General features: G+C 36.8%; 1 protein-coding gene across 7 annotated transcripts; it reads left to right on the forward strand.

Moving 5' to 3' along the window:
- The first annotated feature begins 386 nt into the window (after positions 1–386).
- On the forward strand, positions 387–18,693 carry LOC121418432 (glycine-rich RNA-binding protein 1-like). Of its 7 annotated transcripts, none has more exons than XM_041612301.1 (8): positions 387–466; positions 5,586–5,743; positions 7,322–7,512; positions 8,643–8,900; positions 9,455–9,604; positions 12,903–12,953; positions 17,727–18,064; positions 18,520–18,693. In XM_041612301.1, exons 2-7 carry the CDS (start codon positions 5,621–5,623, stop codon positions 17,935–17,937), a joined length of 984 nt encoding a protein of 327 aa, XP_041468235.1. In that variant the 5' UTR covers positions 387–466; positions 5,586–5,620; the 3' UTR covers positions 17,938–18,064; positions 18,520–18,693. The 7 variants fall into 7 exon arrangements, with proteins under 7 accessions (XP_041468235.1, XP_041468238.1, XP_041468239.1 ...); XM_041612304.1 differs by lacking the exon at positions 7,322–7,512 and adding an exon at positions 6,940–7,052 and having other exon boundaries at positions 403–466; XM_041612305.1 differs by lacking the exon at positions 7,322–7,512 and adding an exon at positions 6,940–7,052 and having other exon boundaries at positions 406–466; positions 9,455–9,568.
- The last annotated feature ends 405 nt before the right edge of the window (positions 18,694–19,098 follow it).

Here is a 19,098-nt window from a genome sequence, read left to right on the forward strand (position 1 = left end):
AATTTCACATTTATTTTTCATGAATTTTTCAAAAGTGCCATTTTAACACACAAGTCTATGGGGAATGTTTTACGCGCGTGACACCATGAACTGGCCGAAATTATGGTTAGTCTTATTTCAGGCCATTTAACTTTTGATTGAGCTGGGCAAGTACCTGATTAACATATCAAGTCTTAATGCACTGTTAATTGTGACTAATGTCAGTGAATTAAAGCAAAATCTATCGAGGGATTGATTTTTAATGATTTTTTGATGAGCTATGATATAACACGTGAGTGAATGGGGGTTTGTATTACTCATGTGTGCCCTTAACTCTTTGTTGGAACCACAGTCTCCCAACAATGCAACGCGTGTGTCATTTCCGGACACGTGATATATAGCGTTTGCCATGCGATATGATATGCATGCCGCGAGCTGAGCTAGTTTGGCGTGTGCGCATGTGTCTGTTCCTACTTTGTTAATCTCGGTGAGTTATCGAATTAAGATTCTAAAAATTATTCAGTACAGTGTCATATGCATAACCTATGTTTGGAATGTTTCAAGACTAGGTGTAGAGTGTATTAGGCTTATTGAATTTGAGTAACATTAACATGATTAATTAAGTTAGATTCTAAATAATCTAACACAACTGCCAACTTTTTAGCGGGACGGGTTTCCAGCGGAAAGTCGACACGGCCGAGCCGAGAATCAGGGACAACTCTGACCACGGGACATTCCGGGCCGAGTTGTCCCACCCATTTAGGCATTACGATATTTTTTTTTCACAAATTTGTGTCTATTTTTCCGTCATTTCGAAATTTCTTGTAAAGATTTTCTAGAGATATGGTCTGGTGGTAATGTTCTTCACTTTCTGTTACTTTTTTTTCGCTGAAATTTCTTGTAAAGATTTTCTAGAGATATGGTCTGACGTCTGATGGTAATGTTCTTCACTTTCTGTTACTTTTTTTCCGCTGAAATAGAAAAAAGTGTAATTTTAGGCGTTTTTTCGACAGCTCGCGATTCCCATAGGCGCGCGTGTATTAACTGTGTCGGTGCTCGGCTCGGCCCCGCTCAATAACTGACTTGATTTTGTGATCATTTCTCCTCAAACTAAAGTACCGCAATAGAAGCGAACAACCGATGAACGGTCCGCTGCTCTTCATCGTAATTCTCCGTAGCTCGGCCGCCTAAACTGGCGGGGTGGGATTCAGCCCGAATCCACAATCAGTAGAGGCGCACAGCCAATATGGGAGACTCCAATAAGGGAGACTATCTCCCATAATGGAGACTTGCTTTGCAAAAGAACGAAAGAAACAACACCAACAAAGGCATGATTTTTTTCCACCCAAACTTGTCCCACTGAGGTCAGAAGCCCATTTGTTTTGTGTGTGGATGACAACAAAAGTCCTTATAAAAACAAAAGTAGACGGTGAATTTTTAAAGTACCGTAAGTAACGATGTATTAACCGCACCCCCAACTTTGGACTAAAAAAAAAAAAAAATTCTCACATTTACATGCATATTTGAGGTACATGTACGAAGAAACAAAATCTAAGTTTTTAAGATTTCAAAGTATCCAAAGAGATTACCGGTATGCGGAAATATGCTGTTCTTGATCAATTCATCTACAAATGTTAGAAAGAAAGAACGGTCCCCGGCCGACAATATTGGCAACTTATACACTCACTCACCTCACAGTCACAGTGTACACACACAGCACTGCCATTACATTGCAAACTACGATACAGTACCAGTCATGCCAGTACATCTTATCAAATTATGATCTGTGTCTTTCCCAGCGTAGGAGGAAGAAACATTCACATTTCTTGCATCACAATCACTTTCAGAAATTTGATGTCTTAGCATGAATTTTGGATACGGGATTACAGGAAGGTTCAAGAAACAAAGAAATTGACATTTTTTCCAGTTGTTTTTTACGGCTTCGTGCCGTCTCTCTCGTGCGTGGTTTACATGGTATCTTATGAAAAGCAAACAGGAAGGAAAAAAAACAAGCTGGCGCGAAAAGGGACTTTGAATAGCGCCAGCTTAAGTCGCACTACAACCACATTACAACGCAATAATTAAGCTCACTCAACTCTCGCTCAGCAGTGACAAAATATTACCGAGTATGCTTGGCGTCTCTTAAATTAGCCAGGGAACTTCACTACTTTGAATCAAGAATAAAGTCAAAATTAGTGTCATGAAGGTGGGTGCGTTTGTTATGGACAATATTTGATTAAGATCATAATAATTGCTTCCCATTACCCTCGGCTCATACCCCTCTAAACGACATTGCCTGGGCGGCTACGCCCGGCCACTCGATGTGTTGTGATCTGGCAGACATCGTACATGTACGGGAGGGGTTACGGCGGGCTGGCTCAGACCCGTCACCGTGTATAAACCGCACCCCCGACTTTTGCTTCTATCCCGCCGAGAAAAAGGTGCGGTTAATACACCGTTACTTACGGTAGACAGTGAAAAGGGGTAATATTTCATGAGGAATCTGCTTATCACATTTTTATTTGCCGCCAAGGTAATCCTTTTTAAGCAAATGTAAACAAAGAAAATTGGTCTCCCAAACTGGAGACTGTCTCTGAAATTGGATACCCAAATTCTTTATAAAAGTCTCTGATATTGGAGATAATCTCTCTCATGGGAGACAGTCTCCAATATTGGCCGTGCGCCTCTACTGACAATGGAAGTGGGCATGCACAGTCAAAGAGCTGAGCTTGACTGAGTGAGAGAGAGTGAACTAGAGTTTGAACTGAAGCTTGGCAGTGTCGTATAGTCATATACTATAGGCTCTGCCTTTTCTTTTTGGAAATATATATTTTTCATTTTTTTCTATATTGATTTTCCCTGGTTTCGAGCTCTAAGATTGCAATGATATAATATGCTTCAAGTGTGACTGTGGTGCGGATGTTTGAGTCGCTCAAAAATATTTTTACGTGGGTGGGGGCTCGGGGCGATTTCACTCTTGCCCCCCGAAATGCGAAAAAATATTTGGGGTGTAGCTGTGTGGGCATGCCGGGCTGAGGGTAGCCATCAATAAAAAAAATGTTTTTTTGGGGGGGGGGCTTAATTTTTCACTTTAAATTGATTATTTTTAGGCCTATTTTTTTTACATTTTATTTTTTATATTGAATTTCTGTGGTGTAGGACTGTAGAGTTGAGTTTTAAGATGCAATAATCAATATGCTTTAATTTCTTTGACTTTGAGTGTGACTGTGGTGTGGATGTTTGAATCGAACAAAAAATACTTTTACGTGGGTGGGGGCTCGGATCGATTTCACTCCTGCCCCCGAAATGCAAAAAAATATTCGGGGTGTAGCTGTGTGGGCATGCCGGGCTGAGGGTAGCCCTCAATCAATAAAAAAATGGGGGTTTTTTTGGGGGGGGGCTTAATTTTTCACTTTAAAATCGATTATTTTTAGGCCTATTTTTTGTACATTTTATTTTTCATATTGAGTTTCCCTGGTGTAGAGAGTTGAGTTTAAAGTTGCAATAATTATTATGCTTCAATTTCTTTGATTTTGAGTGTGACTGTGGTGTGGATGTTTGAGCCGAACAAAAAATACTTTTACGTGGGTGGGGGCTCCAAGCATTTTCACTCCTGCCCCCGAAATGTGAAAATGTTCTAGGTGTATCTGTGTGGGCATGCCAATTTCATTTTTGATTTTTATATTGAGTTTCCCTTGTGTAGAGAGTTGAGTTTTGGATAGGGGGAAAAGGGACAACGATGTGAGGGATGGCGATGATGGCATACCGGCGATAACGAGGGTGGGCCTTGATGATGAGAGGGACGAGGTGAGAGATGAGGATGTGAGGGATGGCGATGATAAGGGGTGGGCCTTGATGATGAGAGGGAAGAGGAGGTGCATGAGGGATATAAATAAGAGATGATGATGATGACTCTTGATAAGAGGGGCTTCTTCGCTATACCATACTCAACCTTCATGCCAAATTTGAAGACGATCGGAGAAGAAATGCAGCTGATAGAGCGCTCACAAGGAAATCTCTGCGGCGGCGCGGCAAGGTCAAATCCATAGTATCCGAATTCTGTTCAGGGGACACAATTACCATATTCATATTTGTTGATCTCACTAATGATTAAAAAGTGAAGCTATTGTAAAGGGAAACAATATAGCGTGCTCAAAGACTGATTTGTTTACAAAAGCTTTCAATCAATATGAATGTGACAAACTGTACAAGTTATTTATTTTACATTTCCCATGAAACATTCAGGAGCTAAAGTATGTCAATTATGTTATTGTATTCATTTTATATTTCTTAAAGGAAACAACTTTTGATACCTTTCCACTTTTGTGTACATTTGTATAATGTATGCTTTTTATTTTTTGTGTTTGCTTTGTTTGTTAAACTTCTTTTAAAAGTTATATTAAAAGAATTGCAAAACTGAAAATGACATGATCCGAGTGTTGTATTTTTTTAGGCTACAAAAGATCTTTTTCTGTTTTTTCTGTAAGCATGAAAATTCAAAACCAGCAACGACTAGTACACACTAAAACTCCTTACAATCATACAGAAGAATACTAAGCTCTATTCACACTTAAAAACAAAAATCATATTGTAATGAGATACAATGGCATGTAAAAAAGTTAAACCCTGGGAGAAATATTTGTTTATGTTTTAATATGATTATTCAATTTCCAGGAACATAATTTGAGTTTGTGTACGTATGTGTGGACTTAGTCTTAGATCCTATGTACGTTTGGGTATGTACATGTATGCAGTATGGATTTTATCTGTTTCTGTTTCTGCTATAAGTTGTGATTCTAATTATTTCAGATCACTATTTTCATTTGTTGAGGTTAAAAACAACTAAAATTATTGAAAAAAAAGAATAATAAATCATATTTCCCGTTTTTTACATATTTACCGGACGCCCATCTTATTTACTGAACGGTATTTACTGGTATTTACCACCGGTAATTACCGCTACCGGTATTTATCGCCCAACCCTGCAGTATGCTACAAAATTTCAGCTCGCGCTCGTATTAATTTGTTGGTGAGATATGTGTCTCTTTCTCATGAGTCACATACATATATATATATACTCTTTGATTTATATATGTATACACATACTCTGATTTATATATATATTTATATTCATATATAGGCCTATGTATGTGTGGGGGGGTTGTTTGTTTTGTGTGATCGAACGCCTATGGAACGTTGATTCACTTTATGATTTCCCCCCCCCCCCCCCCCCCCCCCCCCCCCGCAATCTGAAAAATGGATCGACGCCCCTGCAAATAATGTATGCATCCAAATCAACTCATGATGACTAGCAGCAGACGATATGCACCAACAAGAAAATGAACTTTACTGGTGGAGTGGATACTCGATCGGTTATGTTTTATTCCCCTCGCTTCTGCCCCAGATCCTGTCCACACCGTCTAAACTCCAAATTTCTTTGAACACGTTTTGGGGCTTCATATCAAAGTTTTGTGTTTCATTGCACGATTGTTGGGTGATCACTAGTGGTGTACATACAATATGTGTGCGCCACGATGTGATATATGCAGCCTTTGTTATATTGACTTTAATAATCTCATGAATCCACCCTTTCTATATATTATTAGGAGAAAGAAGATTGTGAGGGATAGATATTTCAGCCATGGCGAAGAAGCTGTTTGTGGGTAATGTGCCACAAGGAGTTACAAACGACGACCTGAGAGAGCTTTTCCAAACAGTAGGAAAAGTAGTAGAATGTGATGTTCTCAAGAATTATGGATTTGTGGTGAGTTGAATAGTTCAGTTTCAGTTTTCAAATAATCAACTTAGTGAATGACCTGTATTGGCATATTAAACACAATAAATGTCCTGAAAAATAAATAAATTGTAAGTGTTATTGGAAATTTAGGTACAAAATACAAATACCAGTATATGTTGTTGCAATAATAGATAATTTTACAGAGTACAACAAGCGCATGAAAATTAAAATTTGTGACTTATTGATATGCAAATTTTGTATTGGTAAGCCCCTTTTGGAGTAAACTTTAATAATCATTGATGAAATATAGTCGGGTTATCTTCACCATTAATGAAATATTGCAAACTGGGTGTTTGGGGGGTGTTGTTTCCCGAAATTGTGGCGAAATAAATTCAGACTCAATTTTTTTCATGCAAAGCTAGTGCCATTAATGGGAGGGCAGGTCTGTAATTAAAACATGTACAACCTTTGAAATCAAACCAGAATGTATGAAACTCAACAACAATTTTTCTTGTCTCGTAATTATTTACTGAATGTAATATGCTTTTCACACTTCACATATTTTCATTAACCCCGGGAAATTGGTGGGGCTAGGGGGGGGGGAGTCTTGACCCACTTCATGTTCACACTACGTGTTAGCAAAGTGGGCTAGTGCGGTAATTATTATGGTACTATCTGCCCTGCAAACAAGCAGGGTTAGCAAGCTAACTGAGTGCTACATGTAGCAACACAATTGCAATTATGAGAGATGCAGTGTGAAATGAAACTGGGCTAAGGAAGAGAGGGGCTAAGCATTAGCCAATTACAGAAGTATAAATTGGATGTTAATCATGCTCTGTGTGGCAAAATCATCAATATTCATGAACTGTGCGATAGTCCAGGTTAATGTGTTACTGGGTTAAGGATAGACTGGGGTTAAGGAAATCCATTGTGAAAAGCATTATAGAAGTATAAATGTTAGACTCTTTAATGCAATGCCTCAACTCAATTTCTTCCTTATTAAAATGTTCCAAGATATGTTCACAAATTAATATACAGATAATTTGTCTATAAATTTATTGGTAAAAATGCACTAAATTGCATTTTTCCACCTTTGTCTAGATGGCATTTTATTTGAATTTGGATTAATCTCATGTTATTTTTTGAGGTGGGTAAAAGGGAAATTCAGTTTTAAGAATCTTGTTCTTGATATTGCATCGATGGTTTTAAATTGTTTGTTTTAGCACATGTCGACTATAGAGGAGGCTTTGGAAGCAGTTAACAAACTTGGTGGTCATAGATTGTATGGTAATACAATCAGGGTACAACACTCTACCTCAACTGAACGAAAAGAGCCGTAAGTCTCGTAGGAAATGTTTTTTTTTAATCATTCTCAAGAGCAGCAAAGCTTCTGTCATCCTCTGAACGTGTTGTAGGTGCTATCTTGTCTAAAGATGCATGTTCGGTTTCGGAATTGAACACATTTGCTTTGGCTATAGTATAACCAAAGTATTCGGTGATTGTGTGGACCAGAAGCTTTGCTGTTCTGTTATCTTGGTCTTCTCCCTCGGATTCTGATCATTTACCTTCTTATTCCCAATCATTGGCCCCCTTCTCTTATTAAAGCACATGGCAACAGAAACAGAATGCCAAGAGGCGGTCACTCAGCTAGACAAGACTGATTTCCTGGGGAACGTTATCCAGGTTCAAATGTCCACATCCACCGTGCACAAAACGACTGGTGTGGGCAACAATGGAGAATGCTTCTCGTGCGGTAAAATGGGGCACTTCTCTCGCGACTGCCGTGAAAACGGGAGGTAAGCAGACTTGGCGCGCCGCGCGTCCAGTGCTGCACCTCGAGATTAACGCTTGCCTGTATCCCGGTCAATATATCGGTTGAGATATTTTCGGAAATAGGGCAGGCTCCATGCTGCCAAAGTCAATTTAATATATACAGAACAATACTGGATAAACAGCATGCATTTTTAAAATCTCCTTTGACAAACAAAACTATTTGTCTTGTGTACTAAAATCATCTCCAAAACCTCGGGGAGGGGGGGGTCGTTTGCCCACTCATCATTTAATTTATGGATAAGCCTTTTTGAAGACATTGAAAAATTAAGACTTTCAAGTTACAAGTAAATCATTTATGTTCAATTCTTCTTAACACCCTTATTAATTTCTTGGATAGCATCTTGAGCACTCTACAGAGTGGATTTAAGTCCAATAAATCATTAGCATTATATACATTATTATGATGATGATTATTTGTATGTTAATGTTGAGAGTTGATGTTGAGGTTTTCCAGTGTCGATATTATAAATGGACAGGATAACTAAGCTCGTAGAGGGTGTTGCAAGAAATTATTTTCTATCAATTACAAAGTTTTGCTGCAATTTAAATTTGCAAGATCAATTTTAGCTGTAGTAAATCAGTTTGCACACCATTTTTGTCAAGTTTAAAATTACCAATGATTTCAAAGGCATTGACTCTGTGATCTATAACAGGCATGAAATTGATTGTGGTGTTCTTGCGATGCCCCTTTAGACGGGTAAATACGTTGAAATAAATCAGGCTCTTAAAGTGCTTATTTATTCATTGTTAACTTTACATACATGTATCATATATTAAGCTGTAAAATTCTGTTGTAACTTGATCAGTGTCTTGTAATTTGTAAGATGTATTTGGGTTAACCCTGTTATTCATATTGTAAGCCATTTCATCACACAGTATTTATATGATGAGCATATATTTTGAGTATTTCATGACACAAATAATGGTTTTCACAGACAGCTGTTTTCTACTAAAAACATTGCATCTGATTGGCTCAGACATCAGGACACCTTAATTATTGAAAACCATTGACAAAGTGCTTCATGAAAGTAACACTACCCCAAGTCTTTGTTTCACCAACATTTATCTCTTTCTATTTATGTTTTTTATAAAGGGGAAGCAGAGGTGGCGGCCGAGGAGGTGGCGGCCGTGGAGGCGGCGGCGGAAGAGGAGGTCGAGGTGGACGGGGAGGTGGTGGTCGAGGTGGTGGCCGTGATGGAGGCGGTCGAGGAGGAGGAGGTTTCAGAGGTGGTCGAGGAGGAGGTCGAGACCATCCTGGAGACTACAAAGACAGGGAATACGGAGATTATGGTTCTCGTAGACCGCCACCACCTGACCCGTACTACGATCGCTACTACGAGGACTACTACAGGTACACCATTTTGATTATAATATATTTTTATTGATAGTATTGATCTGTAATGGGGCCCCTATTTCATAAACACTTTCAATTGTGACCAATTCGCCAGTGTGGTAACTACCATGGTAACGGAGCTCAGCTGCCAATGAAAGTAAAGGTTTTATCCATCTTTTATTAAGTCATCGGATTCATCGTAATGAATGAAAATTGTATGAAAGCTAATTTGATCACAAAGGTAGGTGCATAAATTATACTTCAAGAAGAAATAAAAATGTTTTGATATCCCATGCCAGTTTGTTTGTCATTAATTACACATTTTCTTTCAGGATTTATTCATCAAATAAAGTGTATGCATACCAGTAGACACTTGATATTGATAATACCCTGTAACATAAAACGTAGTGATTGATTGAGTAGATTTTTACGATTGGTCATACACAATAATCAATACAGTCAGTTGTAAAGATCAGCCCATGATGAATCACTAACCTTTATATTGATTATGGAGTCCTGGATCTTCATGCATAACTTAACCACTTCTTTGTATCATCCTTATATGTTAACAGGCGTCCACCTCCATACCCTTACCATGACTACTCCCGTGACCCGTACTCCCGCGATCCTTACAGACCAAGGAGCAGGAGCCCGCCACCAGGAAGGCGACCCTTGACCCCACCAAGGTACAGGAGACGTGATTCTCCACCTCCACCTCCTAGGTGGGTTCTAACAACACTAATATTTTCATTGCATTGATTTTAATAACATGTTTGTTTTAATACTAATGGAGTGTTGCAAGAAACTTGCAATCAATTGCATGTCTTGCAATTAATTTGCACTTTGCTTCTGCAACAAGGAATATAAATCAATACCATGATTAAAAGTAATCAATCAGTAGTAAAACTACAACGGAAATTTGCAGTTGATTGCAAATATTTTCTGCAACACCCCCAAATTTTGCATTTGTTGTTGTAATCAACGTTGTAGCCATTGCACACCAACGAAACAGACTCCAAACTGAGCGATGTTATGCTATTGGAAGTAATGTAATAGCTTTCTTCAGTCTGGAGTCGGCCTCATTGGTGTGACTGTAGAATCAGGCAGAAGAAGGCTACTGTCAAACATGCTTTAGACCAATTAAATCCCATGGAATTGGTTTTATCTTTTTGAGTTTGATGCAGTAAGTAAATTATCCCAAAGTTTTCCCTTGTTTACATAGATAAAAAAGGACAGTGATTTGAAAATGAATAAAAAAAACTCTGGCTTACTATACATGTTGCTCAACTTTTATGACCCCGGCCTGTCTATTCATGTAACTTATTTGTATGCTTGCGCCTTTAAAATCTTTTGCCCATATAACAGTGACCTTAAATTTTAAATGAACTTCTATGTTTTTTGCCTTGGCTTTATTTCATAAAAATTATTTTTTGCTAGTCACAAGGTTTGGAAATTTTTTTTTTTTGAAAGTTGCAACTTTGTAATGGCTACAAAGAGAATTATTTGAATTTTGAACCCATTTTAATCAGTGCATGTCAAAATAAATTTGACAGAGTTAACATTTGTGAGAGTTGAACTTCAATAATTGATTTAACTTCAGTGTGGAGCATGTTTTTGTGTTCTAATTTATTCTATTAACACTAATTTGTTATGTATATTCAAGACATTCATATTTAATTTTTTTGGGGGGGGGATTCAAAGGCAAATGCAATCTTTGCATTTATAATCTAGGATGAAAAAAAAAATGTTTTCTTCGGCACCTTACCTACAAGACAGAGCAAATTTTTTCTCACAGGAACCTTGCATGTGTCTTGAATCATTCCATCATGGAAATCAAATAGAAAAGTTGTCATGAAAAGTTTCTTTCTCAGAGTACCTTTATTTCATGTTAGGAATAGCAATGAAATTTATGCTTGCATGATTCCTGCACGAAAAACACAGCACTGAAGTTTTGTAAGGTGTCTTATATGATTATTCTATTTATGGATGGAAGGTTGACTTATTTAGACTTCAATGTACATGTACTACCCTTTTCTGGTAAAATTAGGGGCCTTTGTAGACAGTTTCAGTCATACAATATCCCTATGAAATAAGAGACAGTTTAGGTGACAACTTAAAGACAGATGGCTGCTAAGACAGATTTGACTCTACATTGTGCATTACAACTCTATGGGGTTGTTGCATACGTACAAAGAGTTTAGTGTGACATAAATCTGTGCTAATTCAAATTTGCCTTGAATTCAAAATTGCATTCAGTTAGTAATACTTTGCCCGGTTGGTCCACTTGCTTGTGGGATCTGTGCTGTTGCTCAGTCGTCAATGTAGTTAGGTGTTGCATGTTGGTTATAAAGCATGACAAAGTGTTGCAATCAACTCTGTGAAACAGGCCCACATTGTCGAGTTATGCATGTTTGTTTATCACTGGGGAGCATTTTTCATGAAGCAAATGGTCATTGATTTTCACTGACAACTGTTATAAGCTACTGAAATCCTTGCATCTGATTGGTTGAGATCAAATTTGTCAGTGAAAAGGCATTATTTGCTTCATAAACACTCCCCCAGATTTACCCCTGTGTTTGCACTGTGTGTGTGTGTGTGTGTGTGTGAAGTTCTTAATTCACATTGAGGGTTTACTTTACTATATCTGTGCACCTTTCACCACTCAAAATAGACAAGCTATTGAAGTAGCAATGTTCATGAGGAATGACTTGCTGGAATTGTCAACAGAAAACCATGAACAGTCATAAAAGCCCGAATTCTCCTAGGAGGTTTTGAAAACCCACGGTTGAGTCCATGGTTTATGCAGATTTCCTCTATGAATTACGCTTAATTTAGCGTGTATCTGACGCGTGTATAAAAGATGTCAAATTCTGATGCGCGCTTTTGTCACAGTGTGCCAGATTGACGTCTGTTACGGTGGTTAGATATGCTATTTTATTCATGAGACCACTCTTCAAACAGTGGACTCCTGAAAACAAACCAGTTGACTCATGAATAACATAGCGTATCTAACCATGGTAACAGTCACTTTGGCGTACTGTGACAAAAACGTGCATCAGAAGTGGACATTTTTTATACACGCGCCAGATGTGCGCTAAATTAAGCGTAATTTATACAGGAAATCTGCATAAACCATGGACTCGACCATGGGTTTTCATAACCTCCTTTGTGAATTCGGGCCAAACAGTTTCAACAGTAATCTAGCCAAAACAAAAATATATTGTTTTAAAAAAAGAAAAACCATAGAGACAGAAATTTGAAAAGAACCATAGAAACAGAAGTTTATGGGTTGCAAAAAATTTTGAAAATTGTTTATTTCTTATGTTTAATTTTTTCATTTTAGAATGAAAAAAAATACTTCAGTTATCATTCACACAAAATAAAGTTAATAAAAAGCAGATCTTTTTTGTTCGGGATTTGTTCCCCAACTTGCTCTCCATAGTTAAACCACAACTCAAAACCATTGTTTGATTTAAACCCAAGTTCAGAATACCAGCCATAGTGTTTAGGGTAAAGACAATTTTATTCTTGTTCCAGTACACAAAATGACTAGAACATTACTTTAAAAAAAAGGTTTAATCAAATGCTTTGTATCTTTTGGAAAAGGTGCAATTAAAATGTGAACTATTATCTTTTATGAAGACACGTGATAATATGCTATCTGATTTTATTACTACTCCAAGCCTAGGGGAAATGCTACCATTGCAGAAGAGAGAGAGTCCTAATACATGACAAATGAGGGAGTTGTCCTTGCCACTTTTCGAAATCTAATCAAGTCGCCAAACCAAAATTTAATATAGCAATTTGCTATATTAAATTTTGGTTTGGCGACTAGCAATGCCATTTTTTTAAACGGCCATTAAGTTTTTTATTCCCAGTCGATATTTCAGACTTCTATCGGACTTCACATTTGTGCAATGGACAGAATACTTCATTCAGTGACAGATGAAATGATCCATTGCACTCATAAAACATTTATATAGTATATCATTCTTATGTTGGTATGTTCTGTCATTACAGGGACTACTATGACTACCCTCCAGCTGATAGATATGGGGAGTCCAGGAGTCAGTGAGTACAACTCCCAACCTTAAATTATTTATTTATTTATTAATAAGTTTAGTTATTTTTCATTTATTTATTATTTATTTATTCTTTCATTTATTATTTATTTGTTTATTAATATAACATATTTTATTCATTTTAGATTTTCTCTTGTATTTTGACCATTATGTACACCTTACTCTTTCTCAAATTAAAAAAAAAATAACATGCTTTTAGTGTGAAGGAGTCCTGAAAATGGAGCATTCCCAGTTTCTGAATTGTGTTGGGCTATCCTCCTTTCATGATTCTGGGATGATTTATTTCTTTAGTGTGTTAGTACTGGCAAAAATATATATATGTTTATTTGGGGGGGGGCTGCTTGTCACAATCTGCAATATTGGATAAACTTTAACACTGGGGATTAATGGGGATTTTCCAGGGCTTTTTTTAGTATTTCGGGGGCAAAATCGCACCGAGCCCCCTTGTAATTTCCCCCTGTTTAGCACCTATGTTGCAGCTTAGCTTTAGCCGAGGTAATTAATAGGATATATTGAGAATTGAGTTGAACATGAAGTAGGTGTGCTATGTAGGTGAAAGTATTTATTATGATTTCAGGTGAATTATAGTGTAAATACTGTGAAATTTGGCCACATAATACTATGTATCCACCCTAAATGGTTCCATCGAGCACTCCTGCTGCTATGTATGTTATGATACAAGGTGAAGTCTTGAAGAAAAAATATATTAAAGTGGGTCATGATTATACAAGAGTATTTGAAGGCCAATGTACTTCATTTTCATAGAGGAATATAGACTATAAAACAATGAAACAAACTTTGAGTAAATATGGCAATCATTTCATCACTCCATTTGATTATTGAATGAAATCATGGAATCATATAATTTTCATGCTTCAAATCAAAATGTTGGCTTGCTTGGTTATTTCTCTCCATTTACACCATATTTCTGTATTTTGAGATGACAATTCTAGAGATGGTGTCGATATCTTATTGTCAATAGAAGATCATGTTAATAAGGCAATTTTGTGTGTGTCTGTGTTCATATTGTATACAATTACCTTTTCATATCTAAATAATCTGCATTTTTCATGTAAACCTCCGTGTTGATTTGCTATGCAGAGCGAGATGATGCGCCTCTTGTGCTATCTTTATCATTGATGATTCGTTTTTTTTTCCGTTGCGTGAAACCCTCCCCTACAGCTACCCACCACCAAGGGCCCGTTACAGTCCTCCGCGTCAGACGTCGGCATTCTAAAAAGCAAGAAAAAACCGCGCCCGAGTTACCGGATATATCCCCATCTAGGCGCACCACGCTGATCCCGTATCACAGTATCCGGACCTTCCCAAGCACCGTTCCGCAGTTATGCTATTGATACTCGCGGTTTCAGAGATTCTATCCGTTCTCAGTATCAAAGATCAGAACATCTAGAAATGTAAATAGTATCATGGACAGAATTACGATACTGAGAGTTGATTAGCTCTTCGGATGTAGTAGTCGTTTGTGTGTGCGTACAAATGTTGACCCGTAGATCATGTAAATAGCTGTATTTCTTTTTATAACCAAACTGTTTCCTGGTCGTAAAATTGATGTTTAAAGAAAATTTACGAAACTGAATTTTTGTTTGCAACTTCCAAGTATCTTGTTAGGCGTTTAATCTCTGACCACTGTTTGTAGTATTGAGCCAGTGAATCGATAACTTTGAACATACCCAGCGTTGAAAAACAATTTGTTACTCGTGACCGCTAAGTGTTCACTGGCGATTATTTGCTCTTATCGGATACCGCGTTGTCCGTTCACAAGAAACTGTCAAATTTAATGTACAACTTCGGTGATGATTCTTTTTATACTGTATCAACAAAATGGATGCTTTTAGCATGTTTTAGCAATTGTTGTATTTCTGTCAATAAAATTCTGTAAAAACAACAGTCATTCAGCGGTTTTCTCTTCTTGAGTCAAAGCAGCATTACTGACGAAAGCAATTTCACTTCTGTTTATGAGCATGTTTACATCTTAGAATGTGAACTGTTCTTCATAGTAGTCAGTTGATCATTAGGTCCTGTATGACTTGTTTAGTTCATAGAAAAAAATTATGGAAGTGAAGTTGGTGAAAATTTCAACAAATTCTGGTGAATACATTGTCAAAATTCAGAGTTCAAACACCTTGACTAAGCATTTACTGCTTCAAAACATTAGCGCTTTACAAATTTGACTATTATACTCATCCTGGGGACTTCTCTCCTTTGCATTTACGTTCATTATATTTTATGACGAGTTTTACAAAAAGACGTATGATATTGATAATAAAAATTATTGCAATAACATTGTATTTGATAAATCTAAAATTTCAGCAGTTTCCAAGCATTTTTTTTGTACAGTGTGCCCAGAATAAACGAAACCGAGATTAAGCAACGATTTATCATAACTTAATCACAAATACAATAGACAAATGACTTACCATTGTAAAGCTAGAATATCCTTTTTCATCTGACATTACTTAGATTATTCCTCATTCACACATGAGTGAGCAAAAACAATTTGAAGAAAGGATACCAAAAACTCATTTGGCAGGGGTATCTGAATTTCAAAAAGAAAATCACATGCCTTTATTTGATACCTTAATAACAAACAATGGTCAAGAAGTAAAAAAGTTACGTTCTTGTGTTTCCATAATTTCATTAAATAAACATGTTTTCCCTGGTTTCCCACAGAAGCTATCGCATGGTTAACAAAAGACTTAATGCATAGCTGATCGTCAACAAAACGTGTCGAGTGAATTTGAACGCTAGCCTTCATTTTATGAAATTATTGAAATTCAAGCCTTATTTCAAATAACCAGAACTTTGTTATTTCTTGACCATTTTCTGTAATTGAGGTATTAAATTAAAGGGCAGATACTGGGTATTGATCTTTTAAAAAATGTAGCTTTCTTTTTGAAACCCAGATACAGCCTGCCAAATGACTTTTTGGTATCCCCTCTTCAAATTGTTTTTGCTCACTCATGCTTGAATGAGAAATAATCTAAGAAATTTCAGATGAAAGAGGAGATTCTAAGCTTTACAATGGTAGGTCATTTGTCCATTGTTTTTGTGATTAAGTTCTGATAAATCATTGATAAATCTCGGTTTCGCTTTTTGTGGGACGCACTGTATAATCAAAATCGGCAAAATTTTCACCAACCTTTGAATTTCACCTTTTCTGTTCAAACCATCCTCATGTTCAGGATGTCTCTTGTATGATAAAATTGTTTTTTGAAAATCTGACAAAAATTTCTTTATGAAGGGAGAGTCATTCCACTAATGTTGCTTTCCAGATACAGATTACATGTACGTCTTCTAGGACGGAATCTCATATTCCAATAGATGAATGATAGGAATTTGAATGTTTAAAAAAAAACATTCAAAAGTCCTGGTTTTTCCTTCTCCAGCAACTAAAAAAAATCTTTATCTACGCTACAAGGATTTTCCTTTAAACATAATCAATGAAATTGAAAATTTCTTCGGGATTATCTTGTAGCACTTCTTTAATTTCTTGTCCAAAGTCATTGTTTACAGTGTCTTTCGTTTAAGGAGGCCTCCATATTACACTTTTATCACTGCAAAGGATGCTTTGTAAATCCCAATCATGCAAAAAATTGTCACAGTTGATTATCATGAGGAATTTGGACAAGAAATATAATTTTATATGTTAATCCCACTTCTGATTTCATTGATATGAATTTGAATATAGTGAGAAAGAAATATGGAAATATTTGATGTTTCATTGTCAGGTAGTCTTGTCGCCTGTATTGTCAAAATACCATTTCAGTAAAAACGTTTCAGAATTCGATCAGAGACGGATTCTGGTGTTCCAGAATGCCTTACTCAAGCTTTGTTGCTAGGATTGACCAATTTGTATTGTTAGTCGAGAAGCGGAATTATGTAGATGATGATTTCTTATTCGCTGATATGAAAAACGTTGATCTGAAGAGGAGATGGAAGGAATGTGTGTCCTTTTTACCGAGGAACTAAGGTATCCCGCAAGTGCGATGTTCGTGAACTATACGATGAGCAAGAGCGTGATGATGCGTTTCCGGATAACTTCAAGATATTCATGCACCGATGGCAAACGTGTTCGCTTTGCGATCAAAGGAATAATTTCCTTTGCCGTGATTATTCTTCCGAGAACCTGTAAGTATCTCTCATTGCGTGACCGGATAAATAGCTGCTGAAAGCGATAGATATGCTTTTGTAATGTTCCAGATCATCAGTGTTAAAAGGAGCTTTCCTTCTATGCTTTTCATTATGTAGGTGTTTTTTTTTTCTCTCTATTGCTAGCAAAGGATGAGAAATAAGTAATAAATCTGCATTGTAAAGTTGGTTCTTAAATATGAAAAATGTATTAATTGACTTAATGTATGATGAATAAGAAATTGATAGAATACATCCATAGTTCAAAGTAATCTTTTTTCAACATATTGAGAATGGTTTCAACTCTTTTCATTAGGATACCACTTGTGTATTTTGTTGGGCATTGTAAGAAATTACGTTCGATTCTAAATCAGGCGTTCATACCAAAGTTGAGGATCAGTCCATTGATAACTCAAATGTTTTTAGTTATTTTGAGTTCAGTTGCAAGTGACTCGACCGTCTTGCATCTCCCCAATACTCTTTTTGTGACGAGCTCTTAGTTTGCAATTGAAAGTATGTTTCTTGCAATGCCTGATAATATACTAATGAATGGAAGATGGTAGATAATTTACAGTTGTCTAATTACCATATCACTTCTATTCCCCCATCACAGACCATCCACTCCCAATGGGTTTCAAAGAGCAGAAGATCTTGCAGCCGAAGCCGTTCAGATGATAGGACATCCTCCTGGCAGGAGTCCTCAACGAGGGCGCTTTGCTCGCAGGGACAGTTCTCGCTTTCGGGGTAGTCCAAGACAATCGTACTCTTCCAAAGGATTCCCTGAAGACCTTGGAAACCACATGTCTCACAGGCCAGAGATGTAACCTTGGAGTCCATCCTTAGTCGTTAAGTCAGGCAACCTAATCCTTTGATAGTATATCAGGCAACCTAGTGATCATCATCCCTCCTTGCGAAAGGTTGTCATCAAGGAGGGCCTGATCATTTGATTAGGTATGTAAAACAATTTCTCTATATATGGGGAATGATGAAGTCATTAATAGTTAAAATGTTAGCTATTCTATATGAAAACAATTCAAAAGAAACTGTATACTATCTTTCTTATATGTGCTTTAAAAGCAAACTTTTTCTGTATTGTTTTATCCCTGGCAGGTAAAGATCTTCAGTTCAATTTAAAAGCAAGGATAAAACAAATACTTTCTGCTTTTTTAATCTCCCCCCCCCCAAAAAAAAAAAAAAACACTACCTGTCATTTATTTTTAAAAAAAAAGCAGACAAACATAATGAGGATCAATGATTATGCTGCGGAGGGATGTTTCCTCAAATAAATTTATAGGGGTTAAAAAGGGATATTTGACTGTGATTACACTGAACAGGTGAAAAAAAATTGAAATTACTCCTTTTGTTTTTAATTTTCTTTCGCTTTTCATTTTTTTTTTGTTTCACAGGAATCACACAAGAAGGAGGCAAAGGCATTCCTTGGATGTTTATAACAGCTGTCTTTAAAGTTATGCACAACTTTACACATGACTGTTAGGTGCTAAGTCAGAGGTTTGATTTAGCACAAGAAATTATCACCAGTCATGCGTAAAATCTTACGTTACATACAGCGTTATAAGCACCCACCTGGTTAAAAAGCAAAGGACATCATTCTGTTAGCATGGATGTTTGTGGCAAACCATTGATAAAAGTTTGTTTCCGTCCTATGTCACACCAAGAAGTCCAACACTGTTCTAGGGTCCTGTTGCACAAAAGTTACTATTATGGTAACATTGATATCCAATGGCAACTACCATGGTAATGATATCATTAGCCAATCAACATCAAGGATTCTTTGCAAGTTACCACTGGATGGCAAATTTACTATAATGGAACCTCTAATGCAACAGAGCCCAGATGCTAAGAATGCATAATATGCATAATCTGAAAAGTTGAAGTGAAATTGATTTTATGTTAAAGGAAACCAAAACCCAAGAACAGAATCAATCTTATTGGAAAGAGTAAAATGAGAGGAACAATTTAAAAAA

This window comes from Lytechinus variegatus, chromosome 7 (assembly GCF_018143015.1).
Source record: "Lytechinus variegatus isolate NC3 chromosome 7, Lvar_3.0, whole genome shotgun sequence".
Classification (NCBI taxonomy): domain Eukaryota; kingdom Metazoa; phylum Echinodermata; class Echinoidea; order Temnopleuroida; family Toxopneustidae; genus Lytechinus; species Lytechinus variegatus.